The following is a 20,266-nucleotide window of genomic DNA, read 5'->3' as shown; positions in this document are numbered from 1 at the left end:
TCCTGGGTTCGATTCCCGTCACCGACGTGAGGAGCTTAAGGATCTTCCTCAGCCACATCCAAGTTAGCTGGTCTTGGGTGTGGCCAGCAGGGTTTTCCCCCCCAGTTTATCTGGGGTTTTTCATCCCGCAAACAGGCTCCGTGAACACACAGATCTACAGCCATTAATACTTAACCCCCCCCCATGAGGGGGCTCAACTCGCCCCAATAGGGACGGGGGAGGGGGAAACTCCATACAAATAAATAAAATTCCATTACAACAGTAAATTTTTTAGAAATTCTTTATTAAGATAGATTCAAATTCTAAAGAAGCTTTTCCTTAGATTAATAAACTTAGATAAAAAAACAAATGAAAGATAAAAATGAATGAAAGAGCCATCTCACTTTTAGAATCAATTCCTACACTTTGATCCAGTGTTCAAGCTGAATTAGAACCTGGGCATAAAACAGGACTGTAGATACTGAAGACACTACAGAAGACAAAAACACTGATGTTCAGGCCACCTCTGTAGCACCAAAATCCTGTGCATGCACCTTCATGAGGCTGGCCTGGTTGGCCGAGTGGATAGCTATCCGCTCTCCAGCCAAAAGACTGCAGGTTCAAATCTTGCTGTGGACATGGACGTTTGCGATTGTCTGTGGAAATACGTTGTGTTCGGCAGTAGATAGTGTTGGTGTAGTTGTGGTCAGTTGGTGATTGAATAGCGGAGACGAAGTTGTAGAGCAGGTGCCCTCCCTCGATGAGTCCTTGGACTCCCTGGAGGTGTCAAATAATAATGTTGATGGGCCTGTTGGTAACTTAAGATACACTATGTTGACAAAAGTATTTGACCACCTAGTTGTGGTCAAAAAAGTGCATTTCTAGTACTGAGTGAGACTGCCTTTGGCCTGAATGACAGCAACTACCTTCACAGCATGCTTTCAACCAATTTGTGATACATCTCAGCAGGAACATTCATTCCTTGCACAAAACTATCCCCAATGATGACAGTCGCAATGGTCTGGAGCAAATTCAGCATTCTAATTCATCCCAAAGATGTTCAATGGGGTTAAGGTCTGGACTCTGAGCTGGACACTTTAACCCTTCAATGCTGTTTTGTGGAAACCAGTCCTGGACATGTAGTGGAGTATGGCACAGACCACTGTCATGCTGAAACATGCAAGGTTCACTGCTGAAGTACTTCCATAGCATTGAAAGCAAGATTTTGTCTAGGTCGTCCAGATAGCCATCACACATCATGGTTTTGGTACATCCATCAATGGATCAAGTCTCATCCAACTGAAACATTCCCATACCATTACCAAACCTCCAAACTTGATCACTGGAATGTTGGGGTCCTGCTGAGACAGTTCCCCCGGTAATCTTCAGATCTAAACAAGACCATCAGTGAAATACGTGGAAGCACAATTTGTCATTCCACAGAACCCTTTTCCAATCATCTACGATCCAGAAAGGCATGCAAATCTCTGTGGACAGTTGTCTGTGGACAGCATTTTCCAGGTTGGCTGCAAGGTCTGCCCAAACAATGCGAGACAGGGCTCATTGATCTTGGTCAGCGAGTGTTAGTGGCATTTTTCTGCTGTGGTAGCACAATCACCTTTCCATCTATAAATGACATAAAGCAATAATATATGTTGGTATACTGAGACAGGTAGCAATGTCAGAGATAGAAAGACCACTGATGTGACACCCAACGACCATCCAATGTTGGAAGTTTGTCAGTTCAGCTGAACATGGCATTTTGACATAGAGCAAGTTCAAAACATGCAGCACATCCTATCTTTTATTACCAGACTTATGCAGACACTCCCCTAATGAATGGCCCTAAATACTTTTGTCAACAGGCATAAAATCATTAGATGGGACTAAATTAATGCAGGTAAGAGCTGAGGTGTATAATTCACACTTCTCCTCAGAGAACATGTTTCTGTGACAAGCACCACTAAGCAGCAGAGTGAGTTTCATTGTCAATTATAATGTCACTACTTTCTTAATGAGGACTTGTAGATCCAGAGCCTCTAGTTTCCACAATACAGCCTTAGCTATATCTGTTCAACACATTTTACATATATCAACCCATATGAGATTTTATACATAACATATCAGTGTGTGTGTGTGTGTGTGTGTGTGTGTGTGTGTGTGTGTGTGTGTGTGTGTGTGTAAGCAAGTGGTCAAGGAGAGAGAAGAAAGCTGCTGATATATTATCTGAAAAGTTGGGGGAGAGTATAGTTTTTGGAGCAGATAATGTAAAGACGAGAGATGGAAAGAAATAGGATGACAAGAAACTGGTTCAGTAGGTTTGAGACTAGAGTGAATCTGTGTATGTGTGTGAGAGAGAGACATTGTCTGAAATGCCTTTTTCTGGATAGTTTCAAAAGGGAGGTTTTGGTGCACCACCCCAAATGAGAAAACAGTATCCCAAGTTTGGAAAAATTTAGGATTTATATAGTGGTAGCAATTATGCATGCAGAAAGCAGTCTCTTGAGTGAAAAGACTGTCATTCTTTGGTTTGATGGGGGGGGGGGGGGAGGAATAATTCAGTTGCATAAGATGCATCTGATCTTGTATGTAATATTATGAAAGGGAAGAGAAACTAAAGTTTACAAAGTTATCCTTCCAATCCTTGGAAAGCCTGATTGGCAAAGTGGTTAGCATATATATCTGCTATCCAACTAAAAGGCTACAATTTGAATCCATTAGCATAGATGCTTGCATTATCTTTATATGGGAGATGAATTTCATTATCCAGTGTGAGATGACCACTGCCTGCTTAGAAGCCTAGATAATAAACGCCAGAAGTGGCTTGAAAAAGTTCAATGTTTGATCTTTAAAGCAGAGTTTCCAGATTATGTAATAAACAGAAAATTGATAAAAAAAAAGTCCCCCCATGTAATGTACTACTGGTTTAAAACCTTTTTGTGAGCAGGAGTCACTTAAAAAAATAAGAGGTTCAAGACAATGGTCATAGAAGAATTTGAAGCTTGCTGTTTGAGCAATACATTTGTCAAACAGACTGGATTTATTATTATTATTTGTATGGGAACTCCATGGAGTTAAGACTCATCACAGGAGCCCTATTCCATTAATTTCCACAATACCCATCTTTCTTGTGTTTATATCAGTTGCTTTAACATCATTTTTGTTCTAGCTGTTTCTAAGAACTTCTCAGTCCCTCCCTCATAAGTTTCTCTCATATCTCCTCTCCTCTGCCTGTAAGCTAAACTCTGCAATCCACACACCCTCAATCTATCCTCATAGGGAACATTTCACAAACCTCTAACCAACTTGGTCACTCGTCTCAGAATCCTCTCCACAACATCCCAATCTCTCAAGAAATGCAAGGTCTTCTGATGCAAGTCTCCCAAATTTGGGGCAGTCTCGTGCAACCAAATTTGTTGAGGTTTGGCATGTTTCTTAGGGCTGAGGCTGATTCCATGAATAGCCTTTCAAATTTGAATTTACTATGGTGTATTACAGTAGCTTTCTTCCACCGTATTCTGCGGCTTGAATTCAGAGCATGGTCTGCAAGACCAGAGTGGCTGTACTTGATATTCACTGTCCTGCCTGTTTGGCCAAAGTAGGACAGCTTACAGCTGCAAAGGACCTGGTATACACCAGGTAGGTCTAGGGGAAGTGGTTGGTCTTTAGTGGAGCAGATAAGGGATGCCAATTTTTTATATGGTCTATAACATGAGATCAAGTCATGTTTTTTTAGGATTTTGGTAATTTTTTCCGAGATGCTTCGGATGTAGGGAATGGTGATGGATTTAGAGTAATCCTTGTTGAGAGGGGGGGGGGGTTGTGGTTTACTGGTTTCAATATTTTTTTGGGGGGGGGGGAGCCATTGGCTGAGAGAGTCTTGAGGATGTGGTTTAGTTTTGTGTTTAGGGCACTGTCATTCTGTCATTTGAACAGACAAGTTTAGCCCTGTTGTGTAGTGTCCTAATAATTCCCCCCCCCCCCCAGAACAATGTGGAGTAATGCTAAATGTATCTACCTGTATGGGTGGGTTTTCTATAAACTGAGAAAACTAAGGTTCCATCAGGCTGGTGGGTGACTAGTATGTCTAAGAAAGGGAGGCTGTTGTTTTTCTCTTTTTCCAGGGTGATCTTGATTTTGGGGTGTTGGTTATTTAAGTGTTTTAGGAAGGACAAGAAATAAGAAAAGTCTCATTGACTATGTTATTGTTGATAGTGATGGTTTCTCCCTGGTGCAGGACACCAGAGTGTACAGAGGATTTGAAATTGGAAGTGATCACTATTTAGTTTTCAGCGGGATAAAATTGAATTTCATATTGAAAAGAATAACATGTAAGAAGGTTTTAAAGCGAATAAAAGTTGAGCAGCTCTCAGATGTGAACTGTAGACTAAAATACACAAAGATCATTGAAGAAAAAATGAAAGAGTTTGAGAACAGGAATCAAACCTTGGAGATTCAGTGGCAAACTCTGAAGAAAACATTGATTGATTCTGCCAGAGAGGCATGTGGTGAGGTTGTCTGCAAGGATAAAAAATCAGAACTCCCTGGTGGATACAGGAAGTTAAAGAGGCAGTGAAGGAAAAGAAGAAAGCATATCAAAAGTTCCTGTCAAATAAGTCAGCTTGTGCTCTTAGAGAATACAGAGACAAATGCAAGAATGTTAAACACTGTGTAAAACTTGCTAAACAAAAGTCATGGGAGGAGTTTGGCAAGAATATAGAAAATAAATATCAAGAAGGTGGCAAAATATTCTGGAGGTTGTAAAGAAGCTTAGGAATGGAGGAAAGAGTGCTGTAAAAGGAGTTAGAGATGATAAAGGTGACATGAAAACGAGAGCAAAAGATATCCTTGAAGTATGGAGTAATTACTTTGAAAAACTGCTAAATGAAACAAGCAGTGATGACAGCACAGTGTTAAAAAACACTGACCAGGCAGTGTTTGCAGTCAGGAATACATATCCATGATTGAAATAGAAAAAGCCATCAAAGGCTTGAAATGTTTAAAGGCAGCAGGAGTGGATGATATTCGACCAGAAATGCTGAAGTATGGTGGTATAAAAGTCTTACAGTGGCTGCACTGCATAGTTCAGAAAGCCTGGACAGAGGGACGAATTCCCGATGATTAGAGTAGAGCTCTCATAGTACCTATACGTAAAAAGGGAAATAAAACTGAATGTGAGAATTACAGAGGTATTTCCCTACTGAGTGTTCCTAGCAAGATCAATGCAAGTATACTTGAGAAACGGTTGAGAAGAATTGTGGAAGAAAAGCTTGGTGAAGAACAAGCTAGATTCAGGCCAAATAGAGGCTGTCAGGATCAGATCTTCACTTTACGACAAATAGTTGAGAAAGCATGGGAATATAACAAAGATCTGTATTTAAGTTTTGTCGATCTGGAAAAGGCATATGACAAGGTGCCAAGAGAGAAGCTATTCAATACGCTACAGTTATATGGTGTCAATGGGGCATTATATCAAGCAATACTTAGTCTTTATTTAAGTTGTAAGTCAGCAGTTAGAATTGAAGGAAGTACAGGAAGATGGTTTAATGTTAAATCTGGTGTGAGACAAGGATGTACATTATCCCTATGGATCACATTATGAAGGTAAGTGGTATTAAACATGATATCAAAATTGGAGATTAATGTCAGCTCTTTGCTTTATGTAGATGATGTTATACTTCTAAATAAATCTGCTACAAGTCTGCAAGATTCTTTGACTAAATTGAATAACTGTTGTAATAAATATGGTATGAAGGTCAGCAATAAAAAGACAAAGACAATGAAAATACGCAGAATCATTGAAAATGTCAACTGTGTTGTGAATGGAGAACCTGTGGAACAAGTAAAACATTTCAGCTACTTAGGTATGATTTTTACTGAAGATGGTAAATTAAATATAGAAATAGACAACAGAATCAGCAAAGCTGATATGGTGGGAAGTCAATTGAATAAATTCATATGGAATAAGAGAGAAATTAGTCAGAACACTAAATTAGCTGTATACAAGACAGTGTTCAAACCAATTTTAACTTATGGATCTGAGAGCTAGGTCAGAATTAAAACACTTGTCCAAAGACTAGAGACCGCAGATATGAGAGTCCTGAGAAAGATTATAGGCATGAACAGATGGCATCAATGGCAATATCATATTAAAAACGAGGATATTAGGAAAGAACTTGACTTTGTCAGCATCCAGGAATGCATTAGCAGAGCTAATCTCAGGTGGAATGGTCACTTAAACAGAATGGGCGAAGAAAGATTAGCAAAACAAATGTTCTCTGCCAGGTTTGCAGCAAAACAACCCAGAGGAAGACCAAGATATAGGTGGAGTGATACAGTACAAACTGCCTTAGACGATAGAATATAAGATCTGATAATGTTGGAGTCTTGACAAGTAGACTGATTTGGAGGAAAATTGTAGATAAGAAGTTAGTAATGATGTAATTTTTTTTCATGTAGTACTATCATATCCTGTACACCCCTTGAGGGTACATGGCAGGAATTTGATGATGATGATGATAATGGAAGGAGAGGAGTGTATCTGAGCCATGTGGCCAAATAGCGAACACATCGTCGACATAACGAAGCCATATGGTTGGTTTTTGTGGGGCAGAGTTTAAGGTTTTCTCTTCAAAAGTCTCCCTGTGGAGTTTTCTAATTTGCGAGTTGGTGGCATTGTATTCAATAGGGAGGTAAGTAGTCCGATCTAATAAAAGAGCATTAAGCTTACCTGTGAAATCCGTTTGGTTAAGTACTACTGTGGCATTACCTTTATCCACTTTGGCAATTACTACTTCTTTGTTTTTCTTCAATTACTGCAGAGATTTATATTCTTTATTGGATATGTTGGTTTTTGGTGGTCTTGTTTTGGTGAAAACACAAGCTACATCTAGTCTAATATTGTTGACAACGTGCTTAGGAAAGTGGCAGATCCCGCGTTCAATTTGGATCATTATATCCTCGGCCGGTAATTTTCTGTGAGCAATGGCAAAGTTGTGGCCACGTGAGAGAGCATTGAGTGCTTCAGGCTTCAAATTAACTGAAGAAAGGTTGACTAGTGTCGGTAGGAAGTTTTGGTTCGGAGGTCGAGTTCTTTTTTAAATTGTCAAATTTTTGGATATGTCAACCTCGTATTTTTTTAAAATTCTTTATCCGCAGCAGTGCACAAGATGTGGTATAAAATTGACCAAAGCTCGTGGTTTAACATGCTGGAAAGCTCTTCTTTGATTGCCTGAATAGCTAAGTTTGCGTCAGCTAGGAGAAAGCGAGTGGTGGCAACTTGTTCTCGTAGCAAAGCTTGGCTGGAGCAGTTATAAATTCGGAGAGCCTTTTGTGATAAGAATCAGTGTTTGAATTTAACACAATTTGGGATTACCTGATTAACCCAGCTGCAGTTTAGGAAGGTCAGATGGTTCAGTTGTCTTGATAGCTTCAGGTTTATTTTACCATAATGGTGGGCCTGCGATGGATCCAAGCTAAATTTCCTCCTGATATCTCAGCCCTATTTCAGTTAACAATGAACTCAGGCTATTTCGTTTGGCAAGGAAAATTCTACAAACAAATAGAGGGGACAGCCATAGGTTCACCACTCTCTCCCCACCCTTGACCAACTTCTTAATGGAGACTTTTGAAGAGAAAGCCTTAAACTCTGCCCCACAAAAACAAACCATATGGCTTCGCTACATTGATGATGTGTTCACTATTTGGCCACATGGCTCTGATATACTCCTCTCATTCCTAACATACTTAAACAACCAACACCCCAGAATCAAGTTCACCCTGGACAAAGAGAAAAACAACAGCCTCCCTTTCTTAGACATACTAGTCACCCACCAGCCTGATGGAACCTTGGTTTTCTCAGTTCATAGAAAACCCACCCATAGGCATATACATTTAGCAACAATTCCCCCCCCCCCACAACAATATGGTGTTAAGACACTATACAACAGGGCTAAACTTATCTGTTCAAATGACAATGCCCTAACCATAGAACTAAACCCACATCCTCAACACTCTCTCAGCCAATGGCTACTCCCCCCCAAAAAAAATATTGAAACCAGTAAACCACAACCCCCCCCCCCCTCTCAACAAGGATTACTTTAAATCCATCACCATTCCCTACATCCGAAGCATCTCGGAAAAAATTACCAAAATCCTAAAAAAACATGATTTGACCTCACGTTATAGACCATATAAAAAACTGGCATCCCTTATCCGCTCCACTAAAGACCGACCACTTCCCCTAGACCTACCTGGTGTATACCAGGTCCTTTGCAGCTGTAAGCTGCCCTACTTTGGCCAAACAGGCAGGACAGCGAATATCAGAATTTCAGAACACAAGGACTACATCCGGTTTCACCAGTACAGCCACTCTGGTCTTGCAGACCATGCTCTGAATTCACGCCACAGAATATGGTGGAAGAAAGCCACGGTAATACACCGTAGAATTCAAATTTGAAAGGCTATTAATGGAATCAGCCTCAGCTGTAAGAAACATGCCAAACCTCAACAAATTTGGTTGCATGTGACTGCCCCAAATTTGGGAGACTTACATCAGAAGACCTTCAGCCCAACAGCCAAGAATACCTACATAGCCCGCTAGGGGGCACCATCAGGACTTTTAGGAGAAACAATAGCTTCCTGCTTCATTCTCATTTACTGTGTGTAGTGCCTGCGTGCACGTCTTTATTTTAAGTTCCTGTGAAGATAGCGACGTGACATTGCCGAAATATTGGAAATATAGATTAAAGTTTAATTTAATTTATATCCTTTGTACGTTGTAATTTCCTTAAGTTATTTAATAAGCATGTATAACCAACATCTAAGCCTTTCGATGAGAATAACTCTCTCATTCCCTCTCTTTTACCGTTCTCTCTCCTCTTCTACCATTCCCATAACTCTCCCCCCCCCTACTGTTCTCTCTCCTCTTCTACCATTCCCACAACTCTCATTCTTTTAATGTTCCTATTCTCTCCTCTTCTACCATTCCCACAACTCTCATTCTTCTAATATTCCTATTCTCTCCTCTTCTACCATTCCCACAACTTTCTCTCTCCTCTTCTGGCATTCCCATAACACACTCTCATTCCCTCTCTTCTACTGTTCTCTCTCTCTCTCTCCCCTCTTGTATCATTCCCATAACTCTCATTCCCTCTCTTCTACTGTTCTCTCTCTCTCTCTCTCTCCCCTCTTGTATCATTCCCATAACTCTCATTCTCTCTCTTCTACCATTCCCATAACTCATTCTCTCTCTTCTACTATTCCTATTCTATCCACCATTCCCACAACTCTCTCTCTCTTTGTCATTCCCTCTCTTCTACTGTTTCATCCTCCCAATTGAGTCCATCTCCAAAAACTTAATCATTCAACCTTTCTACACTTCCCAATCTCTATTTTTCATTCATATTTCTAACATTCCCATAATACTCTCTCATTCCCTCTCTTCTACTGTTCTCTCTCCTCTTCTACCATTCCCATAACACTCTCTCTAACACACCCTCGATGAGTCTAAGGACTCCTTGGAGTGGCCCGTAATAATAATAATAATATTTCTCTCGCTATTCTCGCCCTCTATCATACCACTCATCTCTCTTTCTCGACATGGAGAATCTCTCGCCATAGACTCAACGAGGTCAGTTATAGTCATCTCTAACTTGCCAAGTTCCTACCACTGCCTGCATTTTGCACATATACATATTTCTCCTCCTCTCACCTGCCACATATACAACCACTGGGATGCATACATTCCACATGTCCAGCATGCCACAAAATCCCTTATTATATCATGCAAAATGAAGTCCTTAAATGGGGGAGGACTTGGTGATATGCCATTTGCAATTTTAAGCTGCCACCATTATTCAAAATATTATCGAGGAACTATTACAACTAATCACTAAATAAGTGTAAGTGAGTATGACTATAGATATAGCTATATAAGTTAACTATAAGTATAAAACATATTTAAGTATACTAAATATCTAAATAATGAAAACTTGTGTTATCTTCTTCTTCTCTTATACCGCTATGCATCCGATTCCAACTCCGCCTTCTTGCTAACCAAAAATACACAATATAGAGACAACAACTAACTCCAAAAACAACCACTGGAGGACAGTTGTATTACAGAAAAACAATGTAGCACAAATCTCGACAGAAGTCTCACTATTCACCGATTAAAAAAAGCACTTTTTTCAGCACAGCTCAAATCCCCTGTCACGCGCTTTGGAGACTCTAGCACTCGCTGCCATATGTGCACAGTAGTCAGCATGTAGCCAAATCATAGACTTATAAAGAAGAATAATAACCTTCCTATCTTTACTTTTCAATGTACTCATCAGCATCCAAATAATCATCTGAGCTGTTTTGCCAACTCTTGCAATATGTCCTCTGAATTTCAAATCTCTGTCCACCATCATCACCAGTTCCTTAGCCTCCTAAATTTCCTGTAAACTAGTACCATCAATATGATACAGGTGTAATTTTTTTTTCATCCTGCAGTGCATTACATTACGTTTTACAACATTGAACTGATAACCATTGTCCTTTGTCCACACTGCCAATTTATATAAATCATTTTATAAGATGTCTACCTCACCTTTATCAACTATTGATCTCCCTAGTTTTGCATCAATGGCAAACAACTGAATGTTCCCCCTTCAAACCTTCTGATATATCATTAATATAAAAATTAAAGAGTAGTGGTCCTAGTAGAGTCCAGGGGCACTCCACTAGTCACACTCATTTGCCTTGATTCCACTCCGTCCTTATCTCCAACTTATGTAATAGTTTTACACATGGTATTCTGTGAAGCCATTTCCTTTATTCAATTCTGCTGTCACCTTATTTTAAAATGTGAATAAATTACTGAGCCAGGACCTACCATTTACAAAGCCATGCTGTCCATTATAGAATATAATCCTATCCATTCATTCGGGAATGAATGGATAGGATTTTTACTTTTAACCACCTTACCGGCCATTATGGATCAAATACACATCCTCACGCTTCGTATCCATCATATTTCAATGTAATATCAATGGTATTACAATTTTAACATGCACTTTGCATCCATGATAACCTTGACGTCTATAGACGTCTTGGCCAGTAGCATGGTTAACCAACTTTCCCAATACTTTAACCACCACTCCAGAGATATTGATTGGTCTAATTTGCTACTTCTGTCTTAGAGCCACCTTTATGCAACAGGATTATCTTACCCTCTTTCTACTCCCTTGGAAACTTGCCAAAGCTGAGACTTAGATTAACTGGAGGTACTCAATATATTGAGTATATTCTTTTCATTTTTTGGATTTTGTCCTGCTTAGCTAATTTTCAAAATCTGATCTAGCCTTCCTTACCATAATAGTTACCCTTCTGGCCTGTGCTTTATACTGCTCATGAGCATACTGATCACCTTGTTGTTTATATTCCTTCCAGAATGCTTTTTTTTTTTTTGCAGCTCCTACTTTATATTGCTAGTCATCCACTTAATCCCTACTCGGTTTAGCCTTCTGACCCAGGGTATGCACTCTGATACTGCCTCACTCAAACGATCCTCTATCACTTTTTATGCACTAATGACATGTAGTTTCTTATGCCACGGTACTGCTTCCTAAAAGTTTGTCATAATTGGCAACTTCGTAGTTCCACAAACCTTTTCAGGACTGAAATTTCCACATGTTGAGCAACCTTCCTGGACAAGACTACATAGTCACTTTCCCCAATTGGAGGTAGAGTTCTACTGCAGTTATAGATAATCTTCTGATGATATTACCAAAACCAAATACTCTCAAACTCCTGATCCCCTTTCACCACGTGCTGTTTCAGGTAATTATCCCTTAAGTCACTGTATAAATTTCATTTCCATTTTGCCATGTGTTCTTTCCTTCTTCCAATCCATATCACCCTAGTTGAAGTCTCCCATTATAATTGCTTGACCTGCACTCATTGTGCTAATTTGCTGATGCATGTCATCCACATTTTCTTCAGGACTCCCCAGGTCTATAGCAGCAACTAACAATATATTTTATCCTATTGGCTTCTATCTCACACCAGCCTCAAATGAAACATTTCCATCAGATCTACGATCTTCCTTAACTTCTATTTTTTCGTTGAAGTTCAGGTATCATTAATAATACCCTATCCATGTAACTATATCATTTTCTAACAACCAAGTCTCACTGATGCCAATAATTTTTGGCCAAGCTGAACTTACCAATGCTAAAAACGCCTCCCTCTGCTTTATTTCTGATACTTAAGTCATTTGTGTACATGCATTTTAACATCTCCTTGGGCCCACAGTTACCCTTACATAATGTCATTACCTGCCCATTCAGATTCGAAACCTGGGAAACTGCACTCAGCCTTTCATAATCATGCCTGCAGTCACGGTTACCTATCCCATACTTATCTATTTAATGCAGTCAATCAGGCATATACAGGTCCTTACTATCATTGGAAAAATGATGGCTAGAATATCAGGTCAGTGAGAGAAAGTCATTTATGTAGGAAAAAAAACTTATGAGATCGGAAGTGGGGGGGGGATGCAGAAGTAGCCATCCCATCTATTAAGGAAATTGGAGGAACATCTTATTCTTTTGGGGCACACAATCCATTATTTTACAAACTAGCAGTAGGTAGACTTAGTGCATGACTCATTTTTGCTGTATTTTCAGGAGCGAGGCCATACTCTCACACCCCTCTCAGGAATGATGATGAAATCAGGAGAAGGTGGGACAGACATACACATGGTCATGTCCCATTTAACACTTTCTTTATTGCTGCCATTTCAGCATAAGAGGGTTTTCCACTAAACAATGATTTGATATACTTCCTGCATCTCCTGAAGGTACATGTTCTGATTGGTCTCTATTTTCTTTCTATCCTAGCTCAAGAGTAGGTGGGCAGGTATTTTCCCTTGAATATAAGCATTTAGCATTTGCAGTCTTTATTCTCATACTCCTTACTGCCACTTCTACACTGTTTTTTATGAATATATTGGAAATTTTTTTGGAGATTTGTGACAATTTGAAAAAATTTGCACACAAATTGCATAGCTTAGAAATACCGAAAAAATTAAGAAAAGTTAGGTATGTTATGAATGCATAAAAAATATGTAGATACTAGTCTATTTTATCATTTACTACCATGAAGTATACACAAATCTATTATAAAAAGTTAAATATTTATCAAAACTTATGCACACAAACACTTGCAGACTGTTCATGGTGCCCTTCGCAGTAGAGAGAAATGTAAACAAACGTAAAGATGCAGTGGTAAATATCACTGCATAAAATCAACTGCTATTAGTTTAATAAATTAGTATAAAATAAAATTTTATAACAATTCATTCATTCATTAGTATAGGCTAGGCTACCATAAAGCAATCATATTGCTGCTTCTTTGTTATCAATGCATGAATTATTATACCTGTAAATAAATATGAATTTTTTTTCACATTATCTTTTCATTTTTGATGTCTAGTGTTAGTAATACGTATAACATCTATAGTGTTTTGTATCACATAAGACAATATTGATGTAGATAAACAGACATGATTCATCTTGTAAACAGATGACGTAAATGTAAAAATAATCATAATTTAAAATTTTGGATATTTTTACAAATTGTTTAAGCTAGTACGTTTCATAACACGCATTGTTGGCACTTGTGATATGCACATTACTGATGTTATTTTGTCAAAATGAAATGTAAAGCAGTTAAAAATTTATGTACTTACTGGATTTGGAGAGCTGTGTTACTTTCAGAAATTTTTATTGTAGTTTAAAATATTAAGTGTTGTATTTTGTGAAGACATTCTCTTGTCGCTAATGAAGACAACGTGTCAGCCATACTTAGCTTCTCGCTTGCAACTTTCATGAAGTGTGCATGTTCGCCGAGGAGTTTGATGGGCGATTGACAGCCGACAGACAAAGCGTTCAGTATCGAGGTAACGGGAGAAAACAAGAGAGCGTTCGGGGAGAAAGGAAAACGCTGGCCGGCAGATTTTTAGGTTAGGAGGAACTTAAGTTTTTATGTGACAGTCAGAGGGAAAATTAATAGTAGATTCCAAAACGAGAATCATAGAGTTATGAGTTTTAAAAGATTTAAGAGACTGTCAACAACTGTTGGTAAATAAAGGAAGATATTGCAATCTATGTTCTTAGGGAATGTTCGCAGAAACGCTGATTGGAAGACTAATAGCAGATTCCGAAAAGGGAATTGTAGAACTGAGTTTTAAAGTGAAAGACTGTCAATAAGTATTCGTAAATAAAAGAAGATATTGTTAATGACATTTTAAAGGAATGTTCGAAGAAACGCTGATTGGAAAGAATTGCATGAAGTGTTTATATTTAGGTGAATTTAGAATATCTACACTTCAGTGTCAAGAAGAATTAATGTGTGCTACATGAGGCCTTAACAGAGAAACTGGCTATGTACATTTTGTTATTCTGTAAACAAAGTGTTTAGTCTAGTAAAATGAGATGAAGTATATGTTAAACAAATCAATAATAGATTGAGTCAGAGAATGGCTGATCTCTTAACTGTAAATTTATTTAAAAGGCCTTTGGATCCAATTAATTTTGTAATTATGTATTTTGTTTGAAGTGTACATATTGTTTTTGTTTATAAAATGTGTTTATTTTGTATTTAGTCTTGAGTCAGTGATTTTTTTTGAATTCTGAAAGAAAGAGTTAAAGTCATTGCACCAACTGGAGTGAACTCTTGTGCATATATAGGTACACTCGGAAATAAAAAAATAATTATTAGAAACAGATTAAATAATACAATTAATCTCATAACAAATAACATAACATCTATAGTGTTTTGTATCACATAAGACAATATTGATGTAGATAAACAGACATACGATTCATCTTATAAACAGATGACGTAAACTTATGGTATCGATAAATACAGTATAGTACAGTACTGTAAATGTATTTTCACTTCCTTATGATTTTCTTAACATTTTCTTTTCTCTAGCTTACTTTATTGTCAGAATATAGTATATAATACACACATACCATCAAAATATGTGTAATCTACTGTATGCTTCCAGTCAACAGTAGGCTATTAGCAGTCAAGTTTTTGGGCAGTCAAAAGTTATACGCAGATTTTCGAACAATGGGAGGTCAGCACCCCTAACCCAAGCGTTCAAGGGTCAACTGTATATATAAAACATATAAAAATAATTATGAAATTACTTTAAAAAATCCTTAGCCCATCAACAGCACTAATATACCATGGGCTTACAACCTTTCATAAGTGGGAGTCAGTAAGATAATGAAAATATTTTATTTATTTTTTTTTTCCAATTATGGCAAATAAACTAAGGCTAGAGCCAGTGAATTTTGCCTATTAATTACATGTTGGCTGATTTGTCTATTCTGAAAGATAAAACCCAAACCTCTAGGAAGAAAAAATCCTATGAACTTAATGTAAATAAAAAAAAAAGGAAGACATTTTAGAGGTAATGATAGGTGTGTGTGTGTGTGTGTGTGTGTGTGTGTGTGTGTGTGTGTGTACACTTGTGTGGAAGAACTAGAAACAGAAAAGGAAAAGAAGCATCAGAGTTAAATAAGAATGACTTTTTAACTAAAAAATAAATTAGATATAAATGTTATAAATACATTTACAAGTTTATATTTATAGTTATAAATATAATGGAGATGAACCCTGGTGCCCACAGAAGAGATTTAGGATGATGCTAAGGCAACAGCACTTTAGATACCTATTAAAGTAAAGTGAAAACTAGAGTAAAATAAACAATGAATATACAAATGAGAGGGTGGGAGTAAGATGAAAATTAGGATTGGCCTAAAAGAGGAAGTATTAAGGAAGATGAATGGATAATCCCCTTGGGCTAGTTGATTTGCCTATTGAATTAATCTGAGTTTCTGGTAGTTTAGGACTGGTTGTGTGATAGCATTTTAAACTAATCTGGGAAAAAAATAATACCTGATAACTAGACAAAGAAGATTAGTTCTAAATATAAAAGGGGGGAAGGGTCAAGGAGGGAATGTAATAACTATTGAGAAATATGGAAGAGGAATAACATTACTGGTTTGCTGCATACGATTGATGAAAGGATAATGCTAACAAGAATAAGGTTTAAGGGAAGAGCAGTTTTATTTTAGGAAACATCATGCATTGAATTGATTTTTGTTGTAACAGAAAAAATGCAGAGACACTAACAGTTTGGAAAGTGCATATTCCTGACATCTATAGGTAGGACAAAACATTTGAATTTAGTAGGAAAGGCCTGAGAACATTTGCAAAAGAAGAAATAGCCTATAAGCAGCCATATCTTAAATGATGAGTTGTGTGAAGACTAGATTGGGTAATTTGCAACATGTTGCTTAACAATTTTTCTATCACAAAACAACAAAAAATTATTGCTCAGTAAATTCCTTTGAAAAACTTAAGAGATAAGTAAATTTATTTTGTACAGATTATTAGAAGCTTACCTTAAATGGCAGCAAGGACAGGGCATACTCAATTAAGAGTCGCATAAGGCGCTTGGAATAGAATATAAACTCATCTCTTGGAGTATTAATATTACGAATAAATGTGTGAAGGCCTCGAATTTGTGATGTACATGGCAAAATATAAAGACTGACAGGAAGAGGCTGTCCTGCATGAGACTGAGCCAGTTTAGACCTATTAAGATATACAATTTTATATATTAATAATGCATTATTTTTTTAATAATGAAATGAAATTAAATATGACTGTTAATGACAAAAAAACATTTCAGATTAAGTGGATAGAAACACTAATTTCACATGTGAACAAATATCTTGAAAGCACCAGAATATACTTATGGCTGATTCAAAACAAATCCAAACATGCTTTAGTGTCATCATTCAAAAAAAGTTTCAATTCACAATTTTCAAGATACCTTGTACTTCTGACATACTACCATCATAAAAATAATATTAGTTATTACTAAATAGCAGTAACAGATATAAATTAAAGATCTGATTTGAAGATTTGAATAAAAAGATTTGATATAAAGATTTGAATTATACAAATAAAAGCAAAGCATTTATTATATCTTCTTGGTGCTCATACATAGAGGGTGATCAAAATTAAAGTATCACTGATAAGGCCTTGTGGAGCACCACCCAATGATCCAAATGCTGCAAAAGTTTACAGGAATACATTGTGCATTATGAGGAAGCAATACCTGAGGGCAAAAAAAAAATTCCAAAATTTACTACCAGGGTGATGTACGATGTACCAAATGCGAATGTACTAATTTTTCTGTGTGAGTGTATGTAAGAAGGAGAAAACTGACACAAACATAACACCTTTTCATTCATTTCCATTATGCATTCACAGACTACTCTTCAATGTGCTGCCCTTCATCCACAAACTGCATCCTTTGCACAGTGGGTTCAATGACAGAACACAGCTGGTCAAGAATGATGTTGGGAACATGTGTTATGCTGTCTCTCAGTGCTAGTAAATTATCAGGAGGATCCTGATAAACCCTGTCTGAGAGATCCCCAGACCCCAGAAGTCACAGGGAGTTAGATCAGGTGAACAAGGCCATGCAGTGGGAAACTGCATGGTTGATCACTCTGGCTTCTGAGAAATATTCTTGAAGAACTACCTGTACAAATCGACTGATGTGTGGAGGTGTCCTCCCATCTTGCATGAAAATAACTGAATCCATGCACAAGTGTTGCTGTGGCACAACAAAATTTTTTTTATCATATTGCAATACATCTGAGCAGTAACTGAGCAAGTTGTAGGGCATGACTGGTGAATGTCCTCAAAGAAGAATAGTTGAATGATAAATGAAGCTATAAAAACCTACAGACAGTAACTTCGGGTAAATGCAAAAGAATTTGTTGGATTGCATAGCTCATACCAGGCAATTGTGAGTTTTCACAGCTCTGTTCAGGTGAAAGCGAGCCTCATCTCCTCATAGAATCATCCATGGCCACTCAACATCCAACTCCACTTGAGCAAGGAATATTAAAGTGAATGTCGGTCCACTTTCAAAGTCATGCAGGTGCAATCCTGTATCAGGATTTTCTTGAATGGGTAGAAATGCAGAATCTTCCATAGAATTTTCCAGACAGTTGTGTAAGGCACATCCATGTGGATAGATACTGCATGCGCACAGCAAGAACCAATGCTGTTATTCATGGCATGCTCCACAATGGCAGTAGCCACTAGGAGGCCAGTCAAGTGTGGTGACATTCATGTCCACAAACCATGCAGTTACAGAAGCAGACTTATGACAAGGTGCATTGGCTTGCTGAACGGAGAAAATGGTCAGTTCTGTAGAAATGCCACAAAGTAGGAAGCATTGTATTATCCAGAATTTCAGATACTTCTTGCAGTGCAATGTTGGTGGCACCACAGAGGTCTGAGGCCAAACCAGGGAAAACAGGACCATACCATCACACAACCACCTCTGAATTTCAGAGTTATGATTACGCACACACTGGTAATACATTCACAAGGCATCCTCAACACCCACACATCTGATTGGAAGATGGTGTAGCTTGATTATTTGCTCCATAACTTGGTATTCCAAGCTTCCATATTGAACTCCTACCATGGAAACAGGTGTTGTGAGCTTCAGTTCTGAATGCTTGTGCATATTTGTGTTCCAATTAATGCTCAGAACTCTAAATTCAATGCTTCGGATGATGAATGTCGGTTTTGATTCCTTCATAGCACTCTACAGTCACATTCAGCGAGTGTGATGGGTTATCCACTGCAGATAACACTTTCAGTTGACTATGCTTCCATCTGAATATTATATCACTGACAGTAGACCCGGATGGTCCAATTTGTCAACAATTTGCCAAACAGATGGACCTGCAACATGGAATCCTATCAACTCTTCTTTCAAACTGTTAATTCTTTTTTCACAGCCATTTCACCTGGATACTGTTGCACTGACTTAGAATCTTATTCCTCCAATTTATACTAGCTACAAAAATGTGACTCATTACATGGCATGATGCACCTTACTCATTGACTTCTTTCCAGAGAAGTGTGTATATACAAATATATCATTCCGATTCCATACTGAGAATTCTGCCTATTTTTTGAAAAAAAGGTAAGAGACGTTATGGATCATTGAACCAACACTCGATGCGATGCTTTAATACAATAATCATTGTTTAGTGATATTCCTTTGGTAGATAATCCATCCAAGACTTTTCTGGATGTAGTTAACAGCTTTGATTTTGCTATGCACAAGATATACAGACATCAGTGTTTCAATGTCAGTTACACTAATTCTTTGTCTCTGTAAACAAACATCAACAATTTTCTGGGAACTTACTTTTTCTGTATTAAATGTCATTGTTTATAATTCCTGAAGATATTTTTCTTTCCAATACTCTTTGACATACAGAATTATCAAAATTAAAATATCCCTGTTTAAGACCTTGTGGAGCACATCCAGTGATCCAAACACAGTGAAAAATTGCAGGAATGCATTGTTGAATGTAGTGCAGAAGTGATATCTGAAGGAAAAAAAAGTCCCAAAATTCACCACCATGGGTATTGTAAATAAATACCAAATGAATGGAATTTGCATATCAAACAACTCAGCACATGCTAGGAGGGTTTAAAAAGATCGACATGGGGATTTTCCCTTCAATCTGGTTGCTAATACCAAATTGAAGAGAAAGGAATCTGATTAGGGCAAATTGAAAGGATTGAAACCTGATTGGGGCAAATTAGTGCCAGGGATGGCACTAACTTACCCCAACATGCTTTGCCCATAAAGCTATACTACCAACTAAACAACTACAATGCTGTTGTTGCACTCCACAAATTTCGTTGCCTGAACAAACGTTGAGATCCAGTATCTCAATGTGTTCCTTAATATGTAATTAGTTGAAAAAATGGAATTGTTAGAAATTAGACATGGCAAAGGTAGCAAATCAGTCAATTCACAACAAATGAAGTTGCTACTGCCATTGTGGAGCATGCCATGAATAACAGCATTAGTTCTTGCTGTCTATTCATATGGATGTGCCTCACATAACTGTATGGAAAATTCTATGGAAGATTCTGCATTTCTACCCATCATTCAAGATAATCCTGATACAGGATTGCACCGACTTTGAAAGTGGACCGACATTCACTTTAATATTCCTTGCTTGAGTAGAGTTGGATGTTGCATGGCTGTGGATGGTTATGTGGGGATATGAGGCTCACTTTCAACATTAACAGAGCTGTGAAAACCCACAACTGCCTGGAAGGGGGCTACGTAAAACCTGTATGCAATCCATCAAATTCTTTTGCA

General features: G+C 37.8%; 1 protein-coding gene across 4 annotated transcripts in view; it reads right to left on the bottom strand.

Moving 5' to 3' along the window:
- Nucleotides 1-20,266, bottom strand: part of l(2)k01209 (uridine-cytidine kinase-like lethal (2) k01209) — a 269,918-nt gene that overhangs the window by 65,613 nt on the left and 184,039 nt on the right. For all 4 annotated transcript variants that reach the window (XM_090390605.1, XM_090390607.1, XM_090390608.1 and 1 more), the window contains one exon: nt 16,449-16,641. In XM_090390605.1, coding sequence (XP_090246731.1) covers nt 16,449-16,641 — 193 coding nt within the window. The remainder of the gene's footprint in view (nt 1-16,448; nt 16,642-20,266) is intronic.

Source organism: Typopeltis vanoorti, chromosome 3 (assembly GCF_054136105.1).
Source record: "Typopeltis vanoorti isolate ZY-2024b chromosome 3, IOZ_Tvanoo_1.0, whole genome shotgun sequence".
Taxonomy (NCBI): domain Eukaryota; kingdom Metazoa; phylum Arthropoda; class Arachnida; order Uropygi; family Thelyphonidae; genus Typopeltis; species Typopeltis vanoorti.
This window is presented reverse-complemented; position numbering and strand designations above follow the sequence as displayed.